The sequence below is a fragment of the Dermacentor silvarum genome, chromosome 1 (genome assembly GCF_013339745.2).
Source record: "Dermacentor silvarum isolate Dsil-2018 chromosome 1, BIME_Dsil_1.4, whole genome shotgun sequence".
NCBI classification, from domain to species: Eukaryota; Metazoa; Arthropoda; class Arachnida; order Ixodida; family Ixodidae; genus Dermacentor; species Dermacentor silvarum.
The window spans coordinates 37456263-37478766 of record NC_051154.1 but is presented as its reverse complement, the minus strand read 5'-3'; the positions used below and the strand labels follow the sequence as shown (position 1 = coordinate 37478766).

At 46.3% G+C, this 22504-nt stretch overlaps 1 protein-coding gene across 3 annotated transcripts in view; it reads left to right on the top strand.

The window, feature by feature from the left end:
* The first annotated feature begins 5881 nt into the window (after positions 1–5881).
* Positions 5882–22504, top strand: part of LOC119460582 (glutaredoxin-3) — a 71143-nt gene continuing 54520 nt past the window's right edge. For 2 of the 3 annotated variants that reach the window (XM_049666740.1, XM_049666735.1), the window contains exons 1-5: positions 5959–5979; positions 6064–6149; positions 6577–6694; positions 6888–6962; positions 17253–17366. In XM_049666740.1, the coding sequence (XP_049522697.1) occupies positions 5974–5979; positions 6064–6149; positions 6577–6694; positions 6888–6962; positions 17253–17366 (399 nt within the window). In that variant the 5' untranslated portion in view covers positions 5959–5973. Of the gene's footprint in view, positions 5980–6063; positions 6150–6576; positions 6695–6887; positions 6963–17252; positions 17367–22504 lie in introns of all 3 variants that reach the window. The other variant, XM_049666738.1, reaches the window with a different exon arrangement.

The following is a 22504-nucleotide window of genomic DNA, read 5'->3' as shown; positions in this document are numbered from 1 at the left end:
GCGAACTTTGAACTTGCATTGTTACGAGCCGCCGGAAGTGTGTGCTGCCGACGCGCGTCAACACAAAGCCTACAAAACTTCTGTAGCAGTATTAGCGGAGCAGACGCGCTCCTGTGTTTTTCCGTGGCACGTTGAAGACGACGACGAAGACCCGCGCCGTGATTGCTTGAGTGTATCTGTTGTCGGCTAACACTCACACTTATGGCATATTCGAGTGGTCGTTTCAGAGCGCTCTGGCCGTGACATAAAAGTGATGAAAAACAACTTTAACGCTGTATTACGACAATAACCAGGTGTGGAAGTGATGATCCTGCTTCGTTATCACAAGAGGAACCCGTTTATGCAAACAGTAACGCTTAGTAACTATTTTGCATGACCGTTGTAGCACTACCAGAGCGCTCTAACAACGACCACCCGAATATGCCATTAGAGACCCAAAACACAACTTTCAAGCTTACTCACCACACTCCGAAGTCAGCTTTTCTTGCGAACAAAATTTGCTGCGAGAAAGACACCGGCGGAAGAATCTTATCTTACTTTTCAGAGACCGAGAGCAGCAGCGAAAGCTTCAGGAGCGCGGTTGCTATGGCAACGTTGACATTTGGGGTACCCGTCCCAGTGCTCCTTTGCGAAAAATAGCACGTGACTTCCGTCTGTGCTGGCCGGGGGGGGGGGGGGGGCGCGCAACACTCCAATTGCTAGTAGGTACAGCGTTTGACCGCTGGCGCCACGCTGCGCCGCTCGCGCGTACCGCGTTTCTAGGTGGTTTCTTTCGCCGAGGGCACTCGAACGCAATCATATGGTTATCATGAATGCAACCCTTAGACGCGTGGTTGTATGGCTGAGTGGCTACGCGCTCGCTTTGGGACATGCGTACGCTGGTTCGAATCCCGCCCGGGCTAGAATTATATATTTTTTAATATAACGCTTTTCTTTTTTTTCCTCTCTGTTTGCCAGCGCGGTCGCTTGAACCCCGGTGCCACGGCGCCAGCCGTGGTGCCGAGCACCGACGCGAAGCGGCGGTCGTTGGGGTGTTGCGGAGCGCAGCGTAGCAACACCCCAAATAAAAAAATACTGCTCCAGTCAGGTAGACTGCTCCCTCCCTGATAGTGAGATTATATTTGCATCATCAAAACAGTGATGCGTTTATAATACCACCGATCCCAACAGCAGGCAGTCACCACCAGCCCAGCGTTTTCTCCGTCAACGAGGCTCCTTCGTTCCAACGGCGGCGGCTAGAAACATGGTACGCGCGAGCGGCGCAGCGTGGCGCCAGCGGTCAAACGCTGTACCTACTACCCTGGGTTTTCTTCCTCCATGTTTCCTACATGTTAGGGTGGCCAGATTCTAGCCAATTCTAGCCCACGGTGTATCTTCTTCCACCGTGTTCTAGCCACCCTATCCATGTATTCACCACGACCTACTGTACTACCACCAGAGGTAATCTAGTAACGTTGTGTACTACTGACCTGACCAGCAAGCAGAACGCCAGCGTGCCTGTTCTAGCTCATATTTCTGCCACTACGAGCCTTATGGCGCTACTAGTTACCCCATCTGCGCCGCACTTTTGCTGTGGTCTGCTCGCGCCAAGCCGCGATGTTTGCGTGGGTATGCACTTTGTATGATTAAGAAAATAAGCAAAAGTACGTTGATTGAGTAAAATCAACAATAATGCTGCACTGCTACGTTACTTTGTGTAAATCACGGCAAGGTAAGACGCCTGGCATATGCCTTACACTAGGGGCCGTATTCTGAAACGTTCGCCTAGGCGAAATCAGCGTGCGCGCTGATTGGCTGGTTGAGCAAAATTGAATGACGTCGGGCTCAACCACCCAATCAGCTCATCCAATTTTGCTAAAACAGCCAATCGGGGCACGCCTGAAAGCGAAAAAAGAAATTTCGCCTAGGCGAACGTTTCAGAATACGGCCCTTGCTGAGCTCCCGCTTTACGCACCTGGGTGTAAAAAATGGATCAAGGCATGCAGTTTCTAGAAAAGGTGAGGCTGCCCTAGTGTTATTTGGCGTGCCGAAAATACAGCTACATGCCTTAAATTGTTATGCGTAGGTGTTCTATGATTAAAGAGATGTGCCCGTACATTTATTGTCACTTCTTGGCATTTCCCGAATACCTTTGCCACCGGTATCAAATTTGCGTTGCGAGCATGCGAGGCAAGGGTTGCACGAAATATTTTTGCAACGAACATTCGTGCAAATAAGTTGCGCCGCAGAAAAAAAAAAAAAAAAAAAAAAAGCTATTACCGTTGGTGGTTTACGCGTACGTTTTCATTATTTATTCGTCTCTTTTAACGGCCCGATATCCCCACAATCAAGTTCAGATTTGAAGCGCATATAGCCTTTACTTCACTTGAGATGGTTTTAGACCAGAATATGACATAAAGACTGAATGCAAGATGCACTGCTTTCAATAATTCTATCCATTGTACCAGGTGCACGTGCGGTGCCTGCCGTACGAAAAGCAAGCCGCATGTAATCAGCAAAAAGGAAGCGGAGCGAGGTGCAAGCACGTACTTTATACAGTCGAATTTTATACAGTAAATAAACAGTCCTCGGTCGTATACATTACGCGCGTCGCAAAGCCTGTCACACAACAAGTCATCAATTGATACAAACAGATGCGACCACTAATTTTCAGTGAGAGTTTAGAAGATTGTGAAGTTGACGGTGCTCAGAATTGCCCACTGGGCCATGGAATTTTATTGCAGATTGTAGACTGCAGGACCAAAAATATTTGTTAAAGGGTCCGAACAAATCTAGTAACATGAAAAATTTGGAGGACGCTTAAGCTTCGCCTTCAAGAGTGGAACGTGATAGCATTCAAAGATCCTTGACTGTTTCTCACACTTCCCGGCAACTGCAGCTTATGTAACCGTAATGTTTACCGGGAAACGCTGGCGGTGAACGCCATGCACGAAGGCGCGCTTTCTGGTAGAAACGCGCGGCATATTTCATGGGCCGACCTTCTTTTATTGTTTGCACCTTTAATATTTCAGCCTGCGAAGATTTAGCATAAAAGGCATGCGCTGTCGGTGTTTTGTTTCATGACAATTGTTTGTAGGCTCTCATTCTCAAAATTCCGAGGAATAACTTTTTAAAGAATGCAAGACAAAGTGTGAGCAACATTAGTGGTGAAATATATTTGGAGGGCCTGCGTGGTTGGGGATGATTTTCTCGGCCGCGGGCGCCAATGCCGACGCCGGATTTTCTGCGACAGGGGGCCCTAAACGCAATCGCGTTAAAACATTTCTAGTAAGAGTCGCAGAAGATACAGCGAAATTTCAGTCGTGCGTGGAAAGCTATATAGCTGTAGTTCCCATGCGACTGCGGGGATCATTATGACATGGCAAGGTGGGCTGCTGTACCCGAGACAAGGGTTCTTTTCTGTAGACGTGCATGAGGTATATGCTAAAGCTTATGCGCTATTGCCGGATTAAGAAAGACAAAAAAAAAAAAAAATTCAACTGCCTTCAAGCTTATTTGTCGTGCACGAGCTTTCGTGCACGACAACAAGTAAGCCCATTTCTCACTTGCACGATCAACAAAAAAAAAAGAAAAGAAAAAAGAAACGTGCGCGACATATCAGTTATTTGATGAAGAACCGCCCAGTCTTGGTGCAGTTGCTTCTTTTGTAAATAAACGCTTTGAAATGTTGGCTGAAGTGCACATAAACATTCTCACTATCACAAACATTACAATAAATCAAAATATGTCTAAATTTGAGCACGTTGCGTGGGTGAAGCATTTGTACAGCGCGCCCGCGTGTGCTGTGACCATTGCACGTCGATGCTCAGGATGGATGGATGGATGAGGCTGAACCCTTTAAATCGGGCGGTGGCATACGCCACCTAGCCATGACTATTAACATATTTTGTACTTTGTGGTGGGTGAAATTTCACCCCTGCCTTGATTTTAGCCACCAATCAGATAGCCTCCGTTTGGTTATTTCTACCTGCTTAAAGTCTATTTTGCCTTCACTGTCCCTAAACGAGAACCGGCGCAGGCGGCTCCATAGAGAGCCGCCAGCTGAGCAGGTCGTAGTATTCACCTATTGCAGCTGTTACTATTACTTTCGGCAATGCGGTCCTGTGCATGAGATCAGAGGTTCGAGCAAGGTTGGAAGTTATAGCGTCCTCGATCACCCGCACCGGTGCGCACCGGGGCGCCTTGGTGCGCACTTTCATCCTCGATTACCGGACGCGCACCCTGTTGGGGCGGTTTTCCGTTGCCCCGTCTCGCACCGAGAAAATCGGCGGTGCGCCGGGGTGCAATCCCAGCAAGCACTGCGGGACGCGCGCGCACCGCCGACTGCGGAACCGCGCACGCTCTGGCCCGATAGCTGCGGTTGCACGGAGTTGATGGAGTTAACTAGTTGAGATGTCGGCAATGAGAACGGAAGCGCTGCTAGTTGCCGCAATCGATGAGCCCATTCAGTTCGTCTGACAGCGAAGACGACATGCTGATCGACCTCGTCCAAAAACAATGTGGTGAAGAGCGGCCGAAAATGGACAGCTTCGTTGAACGGGTCGTCAGGCGCCTCGACGACACCGAAGTAGAGAGATTATTTGGCTCCCCATCTTTGTGCTACTAGAACTTGCTGGAAGCGGGTCGCAGAAGCGCACCGCGCTGTGTTACTGACATTACGCTCGACTCCCCGCGCGTGCGTTGCTAAAAACGAATACTTACTCGCCATAAAATCGTTCATTTCATCCACCGACATCGCCACATTATGTCTTTGCCATCAACTATAAAATCCATTGGTGTGTACTTGTAACCAGGTAGGTCGGAGCACGCAGTTTGACAAGGTTCGAGGGTTCGAGTGCTTGCCGCGTATCCTCTGCACCTGCAAACAATAAAACGTGCGCGCGCGCGTTTTGCGCACGTTTTGCGCGCCAGGGGCAAAGTGGCGCTTCATGCAAGCATCTGCACGGGGTGCAGTTTTGTCCTCGATGTTGACCCTCCGCAGTGCGCCACCACCGCGGTGCACAGCGCACCATTCTGGTTTCGGGGCAACCCCGGGGCAAGGTGATCGAGGACGCTATTAAGCAGCGAGGGGTAGGTAGACTGGCTCTGGGAGCACACGGAAATACACCAAATCAGGGGGTACAGGGTGACATGGGATGGACGTCATTCGAGGGCAGGGAAGCCAGCAGCAAGATAGAATTTGAGGAGCGATTGAGAGAAATGGCAGAAAAGCGGTGGGCAAGGAGAGTTTTCAGTTATTTGTACATGAGGAATGTTGATACAAAATGGAGGAAGCTGACCAGAAAACTGTCAATCAAATATTTGGACTGCAGGAGGGGTGCGAACCAGGAAACAGCGGTTAAGAAAAAGGTTAAGGAAACAGAGAGGGGTCTGTGGAAAACGGGGATGCAGACGAAATCAGCACTGGGAACATACCGAACTTTCAAGCAAGAACTTGCCAAAGAAAATATCTACGATAATTCTAGGGGAAGCTCTTTGTTGTTTGAAGCCAGGACGGGAGTATTGCGGACTAAGAGGTACCGAGTCAAGTACCAAGGTATAGACACGTTGTGCTGTGCGTGTGGAGAAGAAGAGGAAACGGCTGAACACCTCATACTTTTCTGTAAAGGGCTTAACCCTACAGTGCAAAGCAACGGGGCTGATTTTTTCAAAGCATTGGGGTTTAGGGACAGTGAAGGCAAAATAGACTTTAAGCGGGTAGAAATAACCAAACAGAGGTTATCTGATTGGTGGCTAAAATCAAGGCAGGGGTGAAATTTCACCCACCACAAAGTACAAAATATGTTAATTGTCATGGCTAGGTGGCGTATGCCACCGCCCGGTTTAAAGGGTTCAGCCTCATCCATCCATCCACCCATCCAGTGAGCCAGAATTTGGCGGGTGGTTCTGCGAGTACCTGGCAACCCTGATTTTTGGTTCTTTATTCTATGATCACGCGTTCGTAACGCGTCGCTGGGAGGTTTGTGTGCATGGATGCGTGTATGGAAGCAGTGAAAGCACGGCTACAAATATTGGTGGTGGCGTGACACCTGAAATACTTTTTTTTTTTTTTCTCTTGCGTAGCTGCACAGAACGAGCTTAGGGACCATGTCCGGTAGCAGTGCTATATCGAATGCTAAAGAGCTTCAGGATGCGATTTCCGGTGCAAAGTAGGTAGTCTCGCAACGTTTGGCCTTCTGTTTTGTTTAAAGAACTTGGTGGTTTTTGCAATGAACTGGATAGTTTTAAATTTATTCTGTTCTTCTGGTAATAACACAATCCTATCGAATCGATTTCTGCTTAACAACACGTGTGCTTAACGCTTTACGGGCCATAATGATAAAAGTCGTTATTCCATTTTCGCCTGTATAAAAGGCATTTAGAATACTGAAGATGTTGCTTCTGGCGCATGATAGTTGGCTTTTCGATTGTATAGGCTGTTTACACCATGTCTCCAATTGAGCCTGCCGTGGTTATTGCCGAATTACGCTCTAAGTAGTGCTGTAACAGTTCTCACATTTTTGCCTAGCAGATTTCAATAAAACATTTTATTATCTGTGCTATGCATTCAGAACTTATGTCTGTGACTTTCCTTAGGGACAAGCTGCTTGCCCTGTACTTCCATGCGAGCTGGTCGCCTCAGTGTAAGCAGGTGGATGACTTATTGCCCGACCTTGTCAAAGACGAAGATCTAGAGCGGACAAACTTCTGTAAGGTGAGGGTTTAGTTGCCGAAAATAGTTTTATGTGGCTATACACACACACACCATGTTGGAAGTGTGTGCGTGTGCCTCGTTCTTCATCTGTGTCCGTGTACTACTTGCTCTACACCGAAGTCTTCATGATGACTTCTGCTAACCCAAATCTGTACATTTTCGGAAAGAAGCATTTATATGGATTTCTGTGCAGGTCGATGCTGAACAAGTCGAAGACGTGAGCCTGAAGTATAAGGTCACCTCAGTGCCAACGTTCGTCATCCTTCTGGTAGGTTTAAATGAGAAATGCTGCCTAACCTGAAGAGAGGCCACATTTTCTTGTGGCACTTTTGCTTAATCCAATGAATATTCTTCATAAATTTCTGTTCATGAATTGTCACATCACTTGCTGCATAGCTTGATACCCACCAGTGTTTAGAAAAACACAATAAAGTCTTAAAGCATTGCATAATATTTAGGGAGAGCCCTACATACAGAGGTTAAATGTAATATGCAGATGCATGTAATTACAATCTTTCAGCTCTAATATTGAGCTGTGTGCTGCAAGAAAACTTGGCATCTGATACAAGTGTAATATGTTGGCCATGATGGCACTAATGTTTCAGCACTCTGTTTAGACAAAACGGCAGTTATCACTGCAGTATATATATAAATTTTGTCTCCAATTCTCCAATTGTCATTATAATTTCTTAGCACATTGTTGTGCTGCTTATGGAAGCCAGTTCTTGACAATTTTTCCTGCTGTTGTTAGGAGATTGAAATAATGATTGTTCTTTCAAATGCACAAGTACATTATTATAGGGATTGAATGCAACATTGAAATGAGCTGTTTGTTGTAGGCCATCTCAGGGACACCCGCTGCTTATTTGGTCTTGTTTTGAGACAGTGGTCTGCTTATGGCATGGCAGTCGAACGTTGATTTGGACAAGTTAAAACTTGGTTAAAACGCAGCACGAATGGGACAAAGACAGGAGACACAGAAAGTGCTTGTGATGTGTCTCGTCTTTGTCCCAGCCGCACTGCATTTTAGCCGAGCACGCTTAGGCACATTGAATACATGTTGCCAGGTGGGGAATGATTCCCCACCTGGCAACATATACAACTGTTTATGTTCATTGTTTCAACGTGATAGGACTAGCTCAATACAAAAACCTACAAATAAGTTCTCCTGCACTGCAAAAAATGTCACAGATAACGACAGTGCAACTTGACCTCATTGCAAATGTTAGGTGCAGTGTAGCGTCTGCTGGAACGTGTTCGGCTTCTGGAGATGCCTGGATATTGGGGATAGATTTCATTGTAGTCCCTCCATTAACACTTCATGCCATATAGATTCCACCCTTATTTCTTGCATAGCGCTGTCGCGTGCTGCTTCTGGTGAGCAGCGTAGGCATTGCCAAAAGCTGAACGCGCGAGAAGCTATGCTGCACCTAACAAGTGTAACAAGGACGGGCCGCGCCGCCACAGTACAGTATAGGCCGCTTATAACGTAACCATTTATAATGCAGTTGCGGGACACGAAATACCGGTTACAGTGCGGCTGCCTGGAAGTCCGGCAGTCAACCTAGACGGCAAACGCTCCCCTCAAGCCACAAATACTGCATTTACTCGAATCTAGCGCGCACTTTTTTTTTCCGATAAAACAGCTCCAAAAATTGCGTGCTCGTTAGAATTGAGTACGACCCTAAATCTTTGTTACCATATACAGTCCAGTCCATTTATAACGATATCAAGAACGAAAAATCCGATCGTTATAATCGATCATCGCTATATCTGCACTGCCGTTAAAAAAAAAAAAAAAACGAATATATTTTTGAAGTCCCGAATCCAAATTTGCCACTTGCGGTAAAAAATCGACGTTGTAGACAGTAGGCTGGGAAAAAAACGTTTATTTATACCTCTATATAGCGTCTCAATCGTTAGGCGCGCAGAAATAGAAATCTGCGCTTGCTTTCGCAGAAGTTTCGGATTCACAACCGCCGTATGCCTCGCGTGCAGCTGCTGCGCGAACACTGGCGGCTATAATTTAGCGTGCGTCAAATCAATGAGCGACTCCATCGACGACATTGCACTTTGGTTGAACATCGGGGTCGGTGTCAATGACGGGCCACTGTCAATCTCGTCGTCACTGCCGCTGCTGTCGTCGCCTCTGTCGCACAACGCCGCCGTCAGTCGGGACAACGATCGCCCCGGCGGAGATCTCTTCGCAGAACGAGGCAGCACTACCTGCACTTAGAGAAGCACCACCTATTTCATCGTCAGTAGCGACGTGCTCCCGCAGTTTGGTAATGTCAGCGGCGTCCACCGTGTTAGTTTCACCCATGAGGGTTGTCCTGGCGCACAAAGTCCGCTTTTTCCGTTGATCGGCATCGCCACTGCTTCTAGCCTTCATGATCGTGGCGCTCCCGGTTTTCATAATTCTCGATATCATCGACTGCGCGAGCTCGTACTTCTTCGAGTCTTGCTAAATTTGCAGCTTCGTCTCGAGAGACACGGCTTGGCGCTTTGTCGGCGCACCTCCCACTCGTTCCGCAGCGAATTGCCGCGCTCGCTGAGAGCGGGAGGCCATAGAATAAAGAACCAACTTTAGAGAAGGGAAACTGTACCTTCCACGGTGGTACGAAAATAAGAAGCGGCAGCGCATGGAACTTAGTAAGTAAGTAAGTAAATTTGTTCCTAGTCCCTTTTGACGCAGGGCAGGCGCTTTGTATGGGTTTGTATGGGTGTTCTGTGCTTTAGGCGCCACAGGAAAAATATATACTTACGTAGGCATAAGACAGATGGCGCTGTTCAAACAGGAAGCGGAAATGTACCTTTTTTTTTTGAGCAAAATTCAATATGGCCGCTTTTTACCGGTCGCGTACGCTGGTACGCGCCGCGCTCGTCCGGTTGGCATTGCGGCACGCCTCATTGCCGTGGCTTCCGCGTAGTTTTCGCGTTCTAATTGCCAGGAGACCAAAGAGCCTCCACTGACGCCCATAAAGGCCATTCACAAGTGGTCGCGCGACCAGTCGCAAATGGTCGCTTTTTTCGAAAAGCGGCCATTTTGGGCCAGTCGCTCACTGCTCGATTTTTCAGTCGCGCGACCGTGGTCGCAAAGCTGCTCAACCAATCAGCGCCGCGCCGAAGGTGATGTTATGTGTCGTCGTCCACGCCAAATGCAATGTCCGCGTCACGATATGCAGGCTACAGGCCGGTAATTGGTGTCTTGTGATTCTGGGACGCAGCAGTTGCAGCAACGTGTCGAATGTACGCGGTCGCATTCGCTGGAAGCTAAACAGCAGGAAAAGAAAGCACAACACAAACCCTTTTTCCAGCTGCCGTTCGTTGGATGAGCACGCCACGCAAAGGTGTAGAGCGGGTGAACAGCTTCGCTTTAATATTATGCACCGAATAACGCGCTATGCGAACTAGAAATTACAACTTGCTCTCGATAATACTCGTTGTCATGCGCACAAAGTTCGGGCAGGAGGCGGCTTGCGTGGCCGGTCACTTCACGCGAGCGGAGGCACGGGCCCACCCACGAGGGTCGCGTTTTCTTCGGAGGCTTCCGCGCTGCCACAGCTGACACCCCGGCAGAGCACATCAGCACAGGGACGACGTCCTCCTGTTCACTCGAATCAAAATCCAGCCATCGCTCGAATCAAAATCCATGGCTCTTGCCGGAACGCGAAACCAATTTACACAGTGCCAGCAAAGTGCGCGCTAAAGTATAAACCGCATTCACGCGATCTTGCGCGCGACAGCGACAAGCGACGCGATGGAGATGGCTGTCGTGGTCGCTCGTCGCCTACAAGTCGCACCGCATGCGAGCGACGACTTCGAGCGACGTCTCCCCGGTGTTGCCAGTATGAGGGCAGCAAATACTCGCCGAAACTGGCGTGACGCTTGCTTTATTAATTTAAGTTGATGTGTTTTAGTGTAAAGAGCAGCATAAATATTTCTAAAGGTCTTGCACTACGTTATTATCCTTGCACGTATCAAAATCTAGTCGTTTGTTCGTTCCGTGCGACAATCGGTAGTACTTGACTGACGTATATCCAGTTCCGGCTTCGCGCTATTGGCTAGTCGCTCATAGCACTTCCGGGCGACGAGCGACGAATTCTAGATTTCTAGAATCGAGCGATTGAGCGAAAAGACCAAGCGATCTGTTCGCGCGACGGCCCGTTTCGTCGCTCGAAGCCGTCGCTCGTCGCCGTCGCGCACAAAATTGCGTGAATGCGGTTTGGGCTTAACTGCGTAGATCCCTAGAATTCTCGCTGAAGAACGAGAATGTCCGGGATTGCGACTTGCAGGTTGCGCTCAGCCGGGCTTGCCGGTGTGAACATCAGTCGCCTTCGGTAGCTTTTTGTTTGCTAGTCGCAAATGGTCGCGCGACCTCCTCAAGTCGCCGGCGTGAATGAGCCTTTTTAAAGCCACAAGTGAGTGAACGGAATGTGCGACTTTATTGGCAGAAGACAAGCAGTGCACCTTCTCGTACAAAAGCAGAAATAAAAATTGCATGTCGAGATACGCTGGAATCATTAATGCGAGCACGTAAACGGCTCACTTTTGTCGTCGCACATGGCGGTCTGGTAACAAGCGACAACCAGCAGTGCAAGCAGGTTGGACAGTGTCCCACCTGTTTGCACCGACAGTCGCCGTTGAACATGAGCAACTTGCATTGCGAAGCAATCGGGTGACGCCGGCATCTGCTGCCGCAGCCAACACAGCGATATGGACTACCCGGAAATTTAACGTTACGTCCGTTCGAACCTGCACCTTTCTTTTTTTGTTATTTCGGGGGCCGCGAATGTGTAGGTCACACTTGGTGCCCCTCTATCTTTCAATATGGACATGGTCAGTTTCGTGGGCATCACCTTCGGCAGCCTTTTTGCGGGCCTTTCAACTTCACACACATCGGACCATGTAAGCATGTATGCTGGTCTAGAATTGCCGCAAAAAACACACGAGACGAAGAAAGAGATAACACGAAGCTGTACTGACAACCGTTTATTTAATGAAACGAACGCCGAACTTATATAGATCAGACACAGGTGTGCACCCGAAAAGCAACGAGAAATCCAATAAAAACACAGAGCGACTTTCAACAGGGTTGCGATACAAATGCTAAGATAAACACTTGTAGACTACCGAGGCACCTAACACGTGTGTATCACGTAGAAAAATAAAAAAAGTTCCTTCTGGGTAACAGCAACTGACTGAAAATGAACACAATCACCATCCTTAAAGTGTCGCATGGCTATTGCCTCTACAACCTCTCTTTTCAGCAGGCCATTTTTTCTGCTGATAATCTGCTGTTACCCAGAAAGAACTTCTGTTTCTTTCCACGTGATACACACGTGTTAGGTGCCTCACTAGTCTATCAGCGTGTATCTTAGCATTTGTATCGCACCCCTCTTGAAGGTCGCTCTGTGTTATTGGTTTTCTCGTTGTTTTTTGGGTGCACACGTGTGTCTGATCTATATAAGCTTAGCGTTCGCTTTATTAAATAAACAGTTGTCAGTACCACTTCGTGTTGTCTCTTTCTTTGTCTCGTGTGTTATTTGTGGTAACTTCCCAAATCATGAATCACCAACTGGCCTACATCTATACTCTTCTAAATGATGGTCACGCCAAATCGTGGCCGAGGAAGGCCACATGCATAATTTGCTCATGGCTGCAGCAGGAAAGGACAAAACGGGGAGCACCAATCACGAAGCATGTAAATTGGGAGTCTATGTTATTGTGCGGACTGCAGGAGCGAATGCTTGCCACGAGAGACTGCTTCCCAATGCAGCTGACCAGGCCGCCTCGTCCGAGAAACGTAACATGGCAACCATAACCAAGTCAGATAACAGTGAAATGAGACTGCAATCAATGACCGCATAAGGTCCACACAATACATTATACATTGTTGAAGATCCATATGGCAACAGTGAGCATTCACGTACATGGGTCGCTTACGGCACATTCAGCTGTCCGACTACAGGCATAGTGCTTGCCTCCAACACACATGGTGGTCTGGCAATGAGCGACAACAAGCAGCGCAAACAGATTGGGCGGCGTGTTCCACCTATTTGCACCGACAGTCACCATTGAATATTAGCAACTTGCATTGCGAAGCAATCAGGTGACGCAGGCATCTACTGCCCCAGTCAACACAGCAACTGGACTACCCAGCATTTTAGCATTAACTCCTTTCCAGCCTGCATGTTTCTTTTCTTTGGAGGGCCGCTAATGTATGGCTCACACTTGGTGCCCCAATTCGTCTCATTATGGACAAGTCGGTTTTGTGGGCATCACCTTCGGCAGCCACTTTTGCGGGCCATTCCACCTATATTGGCTATCAACTTCATACGCCTCAGATCATGTAAGCACGTATGCTGGCCTATGTTCATGCCAAATTGCAGCTGACGAAGGCCACGAGCAAAATTTGCACATTGCTACAGCAGGAAAGGACAGAACGGGGAGCACCAATCACGGTGCGTGTAAATTGGGAGTCTATGTTGCTGTGCGGACTGCAGGAGCAGGTGCTTACCTTGAGAGACTGCTTCCCAATGCAACTTACCAGGTCCCCACATCCGAGAAACGTAACACGGCGACCACGACCAAGTGGGACAGCAGCGAAACCAGACTCTGTAGTCAATCACTTCAGTGTAGCACAAGGTACACTGAAGGTTATCGAACAAGGCAAGGCTACACCCAGGCAAGGCTAGACAAGCAGGGCTACACCCAGGCTATTGAGCAAGAAGAGCAATGCTGAATGAAACTAGGAATTAAATATGGCAATCAGAAAGCTTGTGTTCATGAAAGAAGCCACTCGGCTCTGCAAGCACTGAACGCCAAAAACATTAAGAAAAGTCAAATGCTACATAGCACACGGTGCAACGGTTAATGCAAGACGCATGCCGATGCTGCATCAGCTATTTCTGGAGAGGAATTGCACATGGGCAGCATACACTAAGAAATATTGCTACAGATATGGTATGCTACTAGACAGTGAATGGTATTAAGTATGAGCACAGAATCGGTAGACCTTCATGTTAGGATGAGGAAGAAGAATTATCCCTAGCAAGAGTGGGGAATGAAAAAGCTTGCATTTATAGAAAAAAATGTATACTCGGCACAAATGGAATTTGAAATGACCAGGAAGCTGATTAAGGAAGGGCAAACTGATGGAACTCTTTTGGCCAGCATCGTCCGTGCTTGTTCAATGGTTGCAGGTGCATCTCAACATGAAGAATTTCTAGAAAGTCTTTGTTGAGGTACCTGGATGACTCGGTTAATATCCGTGCTGGTGGAATGATGGCTGAGGCTCTTTTCAGTTTTGACAGGCCTCCATAGACTTGATATCTCATCCAAATACGCTGCATTCGCTTCTTTGTTTGTGGTGTAAAATCCTTGTAAATTCGGCTCCAGCCCCTTCCTGTCAGGGTAGATGGGGGCTCCTGTGATGAGGACCATGGTGTGCTTGGTGCAGATTCTGTTGGGGCAGAACAGTAACACATGAGATACAGCACAGATTAGCCAAACTCATGTAGTGCTTTCTTTTATGTTAGAACCAATTATGCTGAACCGTAAATGTGGAAAGACATTTATATCATCTGCTACAAACAAATGAAATGTATCTCAAGACTAGTGAGCCAATACAGTATATATCAAGCATATTTATTTCTGAACTTGGTGTTGTTTACCTTGTACTAGTAACAGCCAAAGTCCACACAATGGCCTTGTTGTAGTAGGAAGTAGCTTGTCTTTGGTGTATGGAGTGTGTTGCTTTACACTGGTGCCATCCTCTTTACTGTATGTCTGGAACAGAAATTTTGGTTGCATCAGAAATTGAAAAAGCACAATTTTGCAATATGAAATGCAAGAAGGTGTGACATATATATTGTAGTGGTTTTAGACTGCAGAACACATGGAACTGTACACTTTGTTATAGGGTGCATAAGCAACATGTTAATTAAATGAATATTGCTACCTGCCTAACTACAATGCGTGTCAACAGCTTAAGTATTATTAGGATCACAAATGAGGGAAATCGTGTGCTCATTTATACACCAGAAGTTATCACGCTGCTGGTTCCACAAGCAAATGCAAGACAAACATGAAGCTATTAGAACTTCTGCATTCCGTTTCTGCACGAACGTGATGCACCCCTTCATTACTGAAAAAATAAATGCCCCAAGGTAAATCAGACGGAACAGCAAGAACACTTGGAACCAACAAGTACGAAATATGGGTAAATGATCATGCGTGCAACTGTTTAATACATTAAATTCAGTACTTTCACTTCAATTTACCAAAGGGTTATCCGGTTTTGTGGACGAACGAAGTTGCCAGTGGAATCGAAAACACACACACACACATATATACATATATATATATATATGTATATGTATATATTGATAAGGCTACTCAGTCGCCTACGGCCAACGGATACAACGAGATGAAAAATGTGACGGGCGTTCCATATCGCTGTCTTTTTTTCGTCATTGTGTTTGCATAACGACGGCCGCGCAACTAAACATTATTTCGGAAACAGCAACGGAGGGTCCTGACTGCCCATATGTAATGCAGGATCTATTATAGTTCGTTAACTTGTCTCCGCCTGTAAGTTAACGAGACGAATATTACATAACGATTCAAGAAGCAGCGATGTTAAACGACTTACCGGTATTGCCGTCCTCAGTTGCAGCAGAATCCGGCTCCCGTTTCGATGCAGACTTGTTCCGCATGGCTCACGACCGAAACCTAGCTTTCGGGCTTGCATTTCTCGCAAACCCGTCACTTCACCCCAAGTTAAATAATGCGAGGTGTCGAAGCGCGATAAACTGGTTTTAGCACAAAATAAGCAACCAGCATAAGTGTACGAACCAATGAATCCGTGCTTGCCGTGTACGCGAAAAATACCGGTAAAAATTTTAAATCCAGGCCAGAAGTCACGTGGGAGATCGATGAATGATGAACGTTATTTTGCGTTTATAATGGCAAAAAAGGAACAGAGTTAATACTCAATAGTACAATCTCTAATTAAGAAGAATAATTTTGTACTCTTTGTCACGTAATAAAAACGCTCCAATGAGCGCGGGAGAAAGTTCGTAGGTTAAAATTGCGCTTATTACGGCGCCTGTAGCGGGAGCTACTGAACTCACTTAGGCATATTTTCGAGGGGATGTACTATGCTTGTTTTGTTAGCAGCATTTTTTTGCCCTCTGTGGCCATTTGGTGAACTCGCGAGATACAGGATCGCGGGAGATTGTAAAGGCAGCGTAGGTCGCGCAGGCGCCGCTCACTTATCACTTTCTTCCCCCCCTCTCCTCTCCTCTGAACCCTCGCGCGACCGCCGCGGACGCGAAGCAGCTGGCGCCATCTTGTGCACAATGTGCCAACTTGCGATGCTCTCTGTGGTTTTCGTTCGCAATCGATGCGCGGGCGGGATGCGCTATGCGGTAATGGCGGCAAATACGAACTCGCGTAGGCAAACTTTCGCCCCGTCTTAGGAACAGGCAACTTAGGAACGCAAATTTCGTGACTATTCTGCATGAAAAACACTGCCCAGAAGCAAGATTTCGATCGTTATATCCGAGATGCGATGAATAATATATTGTTATATATGTTTTTTTTTTCTCATAGCCCTAATGCAGAAATACTCTTCGGTCGACTCATCGTTATAACCAATATATCGTTATATGTGGTATCGTTATACGTGGACTGCACTGTAGCCGTCGGCATTTCAAATGGCCGCCTCACACGCGCGTCGAGCCTAGCTACCGTAGCTTCCTCCATGTGCTGCAGTACACGTGCTTAAGCAATAGTCTACCGTCTGTCTTCACGTTCTCTGCGTCTGCTTTATCAGCATGAAGTACCGAGTTCATCATGATGCCACATTTAAAAGGAAAGTGATCATGTGTACGGAGACTGACGGAAATCGGGCCGCATCACGGGCGTTCCGGACTGGCACAAACAGAAGGAGGGGGTTTTCGCCAGCAAAGCAATGCGGAACGGTTTCAGTGGACCGAAGCAGGACGTAATCTACAACGATCCACTTCGGCGATGCGATCGGCTTGGCCCTATCTAGAAAGCAATCTGCACGAGAGGCATGATAGCACGAAGGTCAATTCGCTCGCCACGCTTCGTCACTCGAGCGCTTTGACAGTTTGTTTCTGCGGTCAACGAGCGAGATGGGTTCATGTTTGCTAGTGCGCGCGTGACACCGTGCTTGTTAATTTATTTAGTAAGCGAATATGGAACCTAGAACACGGTGACAGCGACGGCAGAAATGCGCCTGGAGTGTACATTATCGCAATAAAATAGTTGTTTTGGTTATAGTGCGGTGCCGCTTATAGTGCGGATATTCGCGACTCCGGCGACTTACGTTATAAGCGTTCTACACTGTACATGAAATTTTGCATTGCAGGAAAGCTGCCTTAAAGGTTTTGCATTTAGTCTATTCAAAGTATGCATTGACAAAGTGGAGAAATGAAAATGGTAAGGTGTACATGTCCAAGGCGTTATAATGCGAAGACGATTCAGGCTCATGGTTGCTTCTCATGCAAATCCACAATTGCTGCAGAATGGAGAGGCTGTTGACAGAGTAGAAGGCTTGAACATGGTGGAACTTGTGCGCAAGTTGAAGTCACTGCAAGCTCGGGTGGAGATGCCACCACTTGTGGCTGGTGACAAGCGGGTGAGTGGACCTAACATTGCTCTAAAGTACAGATGTTAAAGGGGCCATGGTGCAGTTGTTCAACTATTCTTATTTATCATCGTAACTGAAAGCAGAATGGCTAATATGGTTAAACACACACACAAAAAAACTGGTCTATCTGCACACATTTCAACCCAAAATTTCAACTTGAGATTGCTGCCTCTAAACCTCTCACCAACATTTACTGCCATTTTGGCATGGCTTGTGTGATGTCAAGAAGTGCAAGGCCACCATTGTGTTCTTTGCTCGGAAACATTCCAAAACAATGCATTTTGCTGATATGGTGCATGCCCACCACTGTGCGAGTGCTCCAGCAAAGACCACTGTGCGCAACGTCTTCCCCTGGAAATGAGTAGCAGCTCCTGGATTCTTTAAGACAGTGCATTGTGCCTGCAATTCTTCACGCGTACGATAAAAATAGCACAAACCAGAAAATGCCTAGCGGATCTCGGGCTAGCCACCGAGATGTACATGCAAAAACAAAACCACGCATATACTGTGCACATAGGTGGTGTCCAAAACACGTGGACCATGACGTGTTTCCGGCTCTTTCAATTGCTTCTGACCATAGAGTTCCCTACAACAATTACCAGGGGGAACTGTGGCGCTGCGATCGTTCAGCCACCGTGGGAATGATGGTTAATACTTGGATTTGCCTCATCTTCGGGCTTGTGCCTCAGATGTTCTTGCGACTTCATTTATTATGCTTTATCTGAATTCATCGGCCTAAATTTCAAAGCAATCTATACCTTCTTTAAATGCAGAATGTAATATCGCTGCTAATTGCAGTGGTTCCACTTGTCCATGCATCTGTGGTGTAATGGTTTCAATATCGGGCTTCTGTGCTTGAGGTCCTGTGTTCAAATCCTGCCATCGTACAATCTTAATAATGTTTGTTTAATTATTTTATAACGCAGTACTTTCTTGAAAATGATCAGTTTAGGCCAATCCATGTATTAACCATCATTCCGATGCTGGCCGAACTGCCCTGCTTGCAGCTCCCCTAGGCACTAGCACCGCAGTTCCCTCTAGTAATCATATGAAACTCCATGTTTCCGGCACTTGCATTACACAAAAGCATTGAGTTCTATTACTTTGAGGAAGCTGTTGCTGGGGGTGTGATTTGGACACAACCTATAGACTCACACAGAATGCGCTTCATTTTGGCTCCTGTTAGGGTTGCCAGTCTGCTGTATGGTTTAACTGGATGTAAAAAAAGAATTCAAATGCAAATTTTCTACTGCACTGAAGGTGCTCAAATTTTGTTAGCTTGCTAAGGGGCGCATGCAGTTTAACATGCAATGCATCATTCAAGCTAGAAATTCTGGTGTCACCATGTCCCCTTTAAGCAGATAACAAAGTATAAAAAGATTTTGATGAGTGCTTTTGTTTGACTCCTCTATGCTACAGTGCATTACTGCTGTTGATATTGCAATGGAGGAAGCCGTGGCGATTGCTGGTTACTTATCAGTTGTGATGCCTGGATGCAGCTAGTGTTATACAGGCATTTGGGAGTTGTACTAAGTTAAATTTCAACCGAATACATTCATAAAATGTGACTTGGTCCTCTTAGAAGCTCACAGAATATTTACTGAAAATATTTCTGACCATAAAGTTCCCCCTTGCATTTAATGCATGCAGGCTACTACTATATTGCCGTCAGTGTGCCTTGTGTCCTAACATGAACAAAAGCATGACTTAGCAATTTTTCTGAGGGCCAAAGATTTTTTTTTTTTTTTAATCGTCTGCAAATTACAATCTTGTCCTATAAACAATTGGGGAGACCCATTTTTTCAGTAGTGCATTCCTCTAAAGACATGGCTATCTCTTGAGCCTATGTCCTCAATGCATTCCAGAATTTCTGTACGAAATGAAATTATGAAAAAAAAAAAAAAAAACCTGCAAGTCTTCATTCCCAGTCGTTTGGGTTTAATGCATGTAAATAATTTCTGCTAGTATTGTTTGCAGCTATGTATGACACTTTCAAGGATGACATGACTCATGCATTGTCAAGCTCAGCTTAGCTGCAAGATAATAAAGAAAGCATTTTTGAAATAGTAAGGAAATGAAACATTCCTCAGCTGTCTCTCTTTTTTTTTTTTAACAGACCTTCAGCTTTGACATAAATGCACTTACAGTAAAATCCCTGTTTGCTTTTGTCTGATCTGATTTTCATGTGAAAATCAAGAACCATGCAATTAAATTAACACAAGCTCCAATGACTTACAGTTATTTTCTGGATAGACACTTAGAGCATGTTACAGCTATGAGGTATGGTATTGTTTCACAACATCAAGTTTCATCATTCTCAATACTAATATGCTTTCAGTAATGCTTAATGTGTGTTGCAATGTCAACATAAACATTATATGCGCTGCATGCTAATGAAAGGGTGTTGTACTCTGAAACAATGATTATTATTGTGGACCTGACTTGGTAGCTCAGTAGCTATGGTGCTGTGCTGCTAAACTTGATGTTGCAGGCTTGATCCCAGCTGTGGCTGGCCACATTTCGATGGGGGGAAAGCAAAATCACTCCTGTACCTAAATTTAGGTGTACATCAAAGAACTCCAAGTGGTCAAATTTAATCCAGAGTCCCCACACTTCAGCGTGCCTCATAATCATATTGTGGTTTTACTCCTGAAGCTCCTGAATTTATTGTATTATCAAGTTATGGGTTTGACCACTTTCTGATGGGTGATCAATGTGAAAACGATGCTCTTGGAAAAAAAAAATTTTTTGAAAGGGTTTTGCCATTCCACTAATGCACATAACCTTGTACTTCCATCATCTGCTTTCCTTGCGATGCAATAATACACTTGCCTGTCGAGCTCCGCAGCACCCTTAGCCCTTAGTGCGGCGTACTTCATCATGGTGCTCCACTGCCCTAGCCTCGCAACTATTCTCAGATTTTTGCAAAAGATCAGAAAGGTAGTAGGTTACAATTGCGATAGGCAGATGTGACCTAATGTGCCTCTGGCAGTTTATTATTGCTCCACGAAAAAAGCATACGACAGAAAGCAAGGGAATATGCACATTGCTGAAATGGCGAAACCCTCTCCCCTTTTTTTCTCTAAACCGTCGCATGTTAGCACCACCAGGTTGACGAAGAGAGTGCTCCAGCCTTGGCTCGTTTGTTGCCGCTCATACTGAACACCATACCCACTGAACACACATTGGTCTATAAGCCGTCTTCAAGACGTTTTGACAAGATAAACAAGACATCTTGAAAACCATTTTAAACGTTTACAAGACGTCTTGGAGACGTTCTGGCAAGGTATTAAAACGTTCTTCAAGACATCTTACCACGATTTTGTGACGTCTTAAAACGTCTTGTAGCCGTCTCCAAGACCGTCTAATGCACCGCAAAATTTGGGATATCAAATGTTTTACAAGATGTCTTAAAGACGGTTAGAAGACGTCTTGCAAGACATCTTGGGAACGTATTGAAAACGGCCACAAAACGTTCTGCTGGACGTCTTGATGCGTTGAAAACGTTTTTAAATGCTTTAAGCATCTACTGGTAAACTAAGGCATGGCCTTTTCTAGTCGCTCATATTTATTTATTTATTTATTTATTTATTTATTTATTATTACAAGTACCTTACAGGCCTCGCAGAGGCATTGTGTAAGGGGGGGCGATACAAAGTAAGAACCAATTGGGTTAACATCAAAGCCAGTAAGAACAAGCAGAACAAAATGAACAACAACAGCAAAAAGTTGTCGCAGTTTCACCCGAAAGGCGAAGCATCAATTGCGATAGCAACTTAGTAGAGAGCTATACGGAGTAAGGATAGTAGTTTTATCCGCTGTACAAACTTGGACATGCAGCAGCACCGGCAACACACAGCACTGTTGTCGACGCCGTCGGCGTTTTGCCCGCGTTCGCACAAAATGCGTGCAGCGTTGGTGACTGCTGCCGGAGCCTCTGATATAAATAGGCACTTGGTGCCGCAGCTAAACGTCGCCTCCCTTCCCTGCCCCCCCCCCCCCCCCCCCCCCCCGCGGCCTTTCGTGCGTCAGAAGAAGGCGCGTTTGCTCTACATATATGGTGATTGTAAAGGAGGAAAGAGACGCCTACTTCTGCAGCCCTTAAGGGAGCACGGCACAGAACGCGCGTTTGTTCTCCGCCGTGCGTTCACTCCCCGTGAAAGCGCGCGTCCCTCGCGCCCTTTCACTCGCACATACAGCGTTCGGCGGCGCGCGGCGACGATTTCATCTCCATTGACGTCATACGGAACCTCACGGCGACGGCGACGGCAACGGCAACGGCGACGGCGACGCCGACGGCAGAAATCTGCTTTGGAGTGTCCATATAATTGCTATCGCAATAAAAAATGTCCAAGTAAAAAACTAGTGATATGTATGTCACATGAATAGGCAAGTTTGAAACACAAAAGAAACTCAACAGCGTGTTGGACAGATCGAATGAAGCGCAGTGAAAGACTACGCAGTTTACCGGTACTAACTGGGATAACAACCAGAACCTAATGCAACAGCATCACTTTGAAAAAAAAAAGGGGGGGGGGGGGATGCATGAAACATGGGAGCAAATGGACCAGCTAAGCATTATCAGTGAAATGGTTGATGAGAAGCTCGCGAAATTTATCGTGATTACGCTGAAGGGCGATACTGTTTGGAAGATCATTCCACAGTCGTATGGCACGCGGGAGTGATGAGTAGTTAAAAGCATTAGTGGTGCCGTAAACACGGGTGTAGCTGAAGTCATTGTGTAATCGGTGCGATAAGTGAGAGGAACGTTGTAATTGTGCTAGCGGTGATCGAGTGCCAGTGACATATTTATGAAAGAGAGACAAAAGCGCAATGTCACGACGTAATGTTAATGGATGGAGTGAAAGTTCGAGCTTTAGCTGCGTTACACTGGACAAGTTGTTATAATTCCGCGTGATAAAAGGACAAGCCCTGTTCTGAATAGCTTCTAACTTCTGTGTTAAATATTTTTGGTGAGGTGACCAAATGGATGATGCGTACTCTAACTGGGGTCGGACAAATGTTTGGTAGGCCTGTTTACGTACGTGAGGAGTAGTGGATTGTAGGTTGCGACAAAGATACCCCAATGATCTAGAAGCATTAGCAGAAATGGTATTTATATGGTG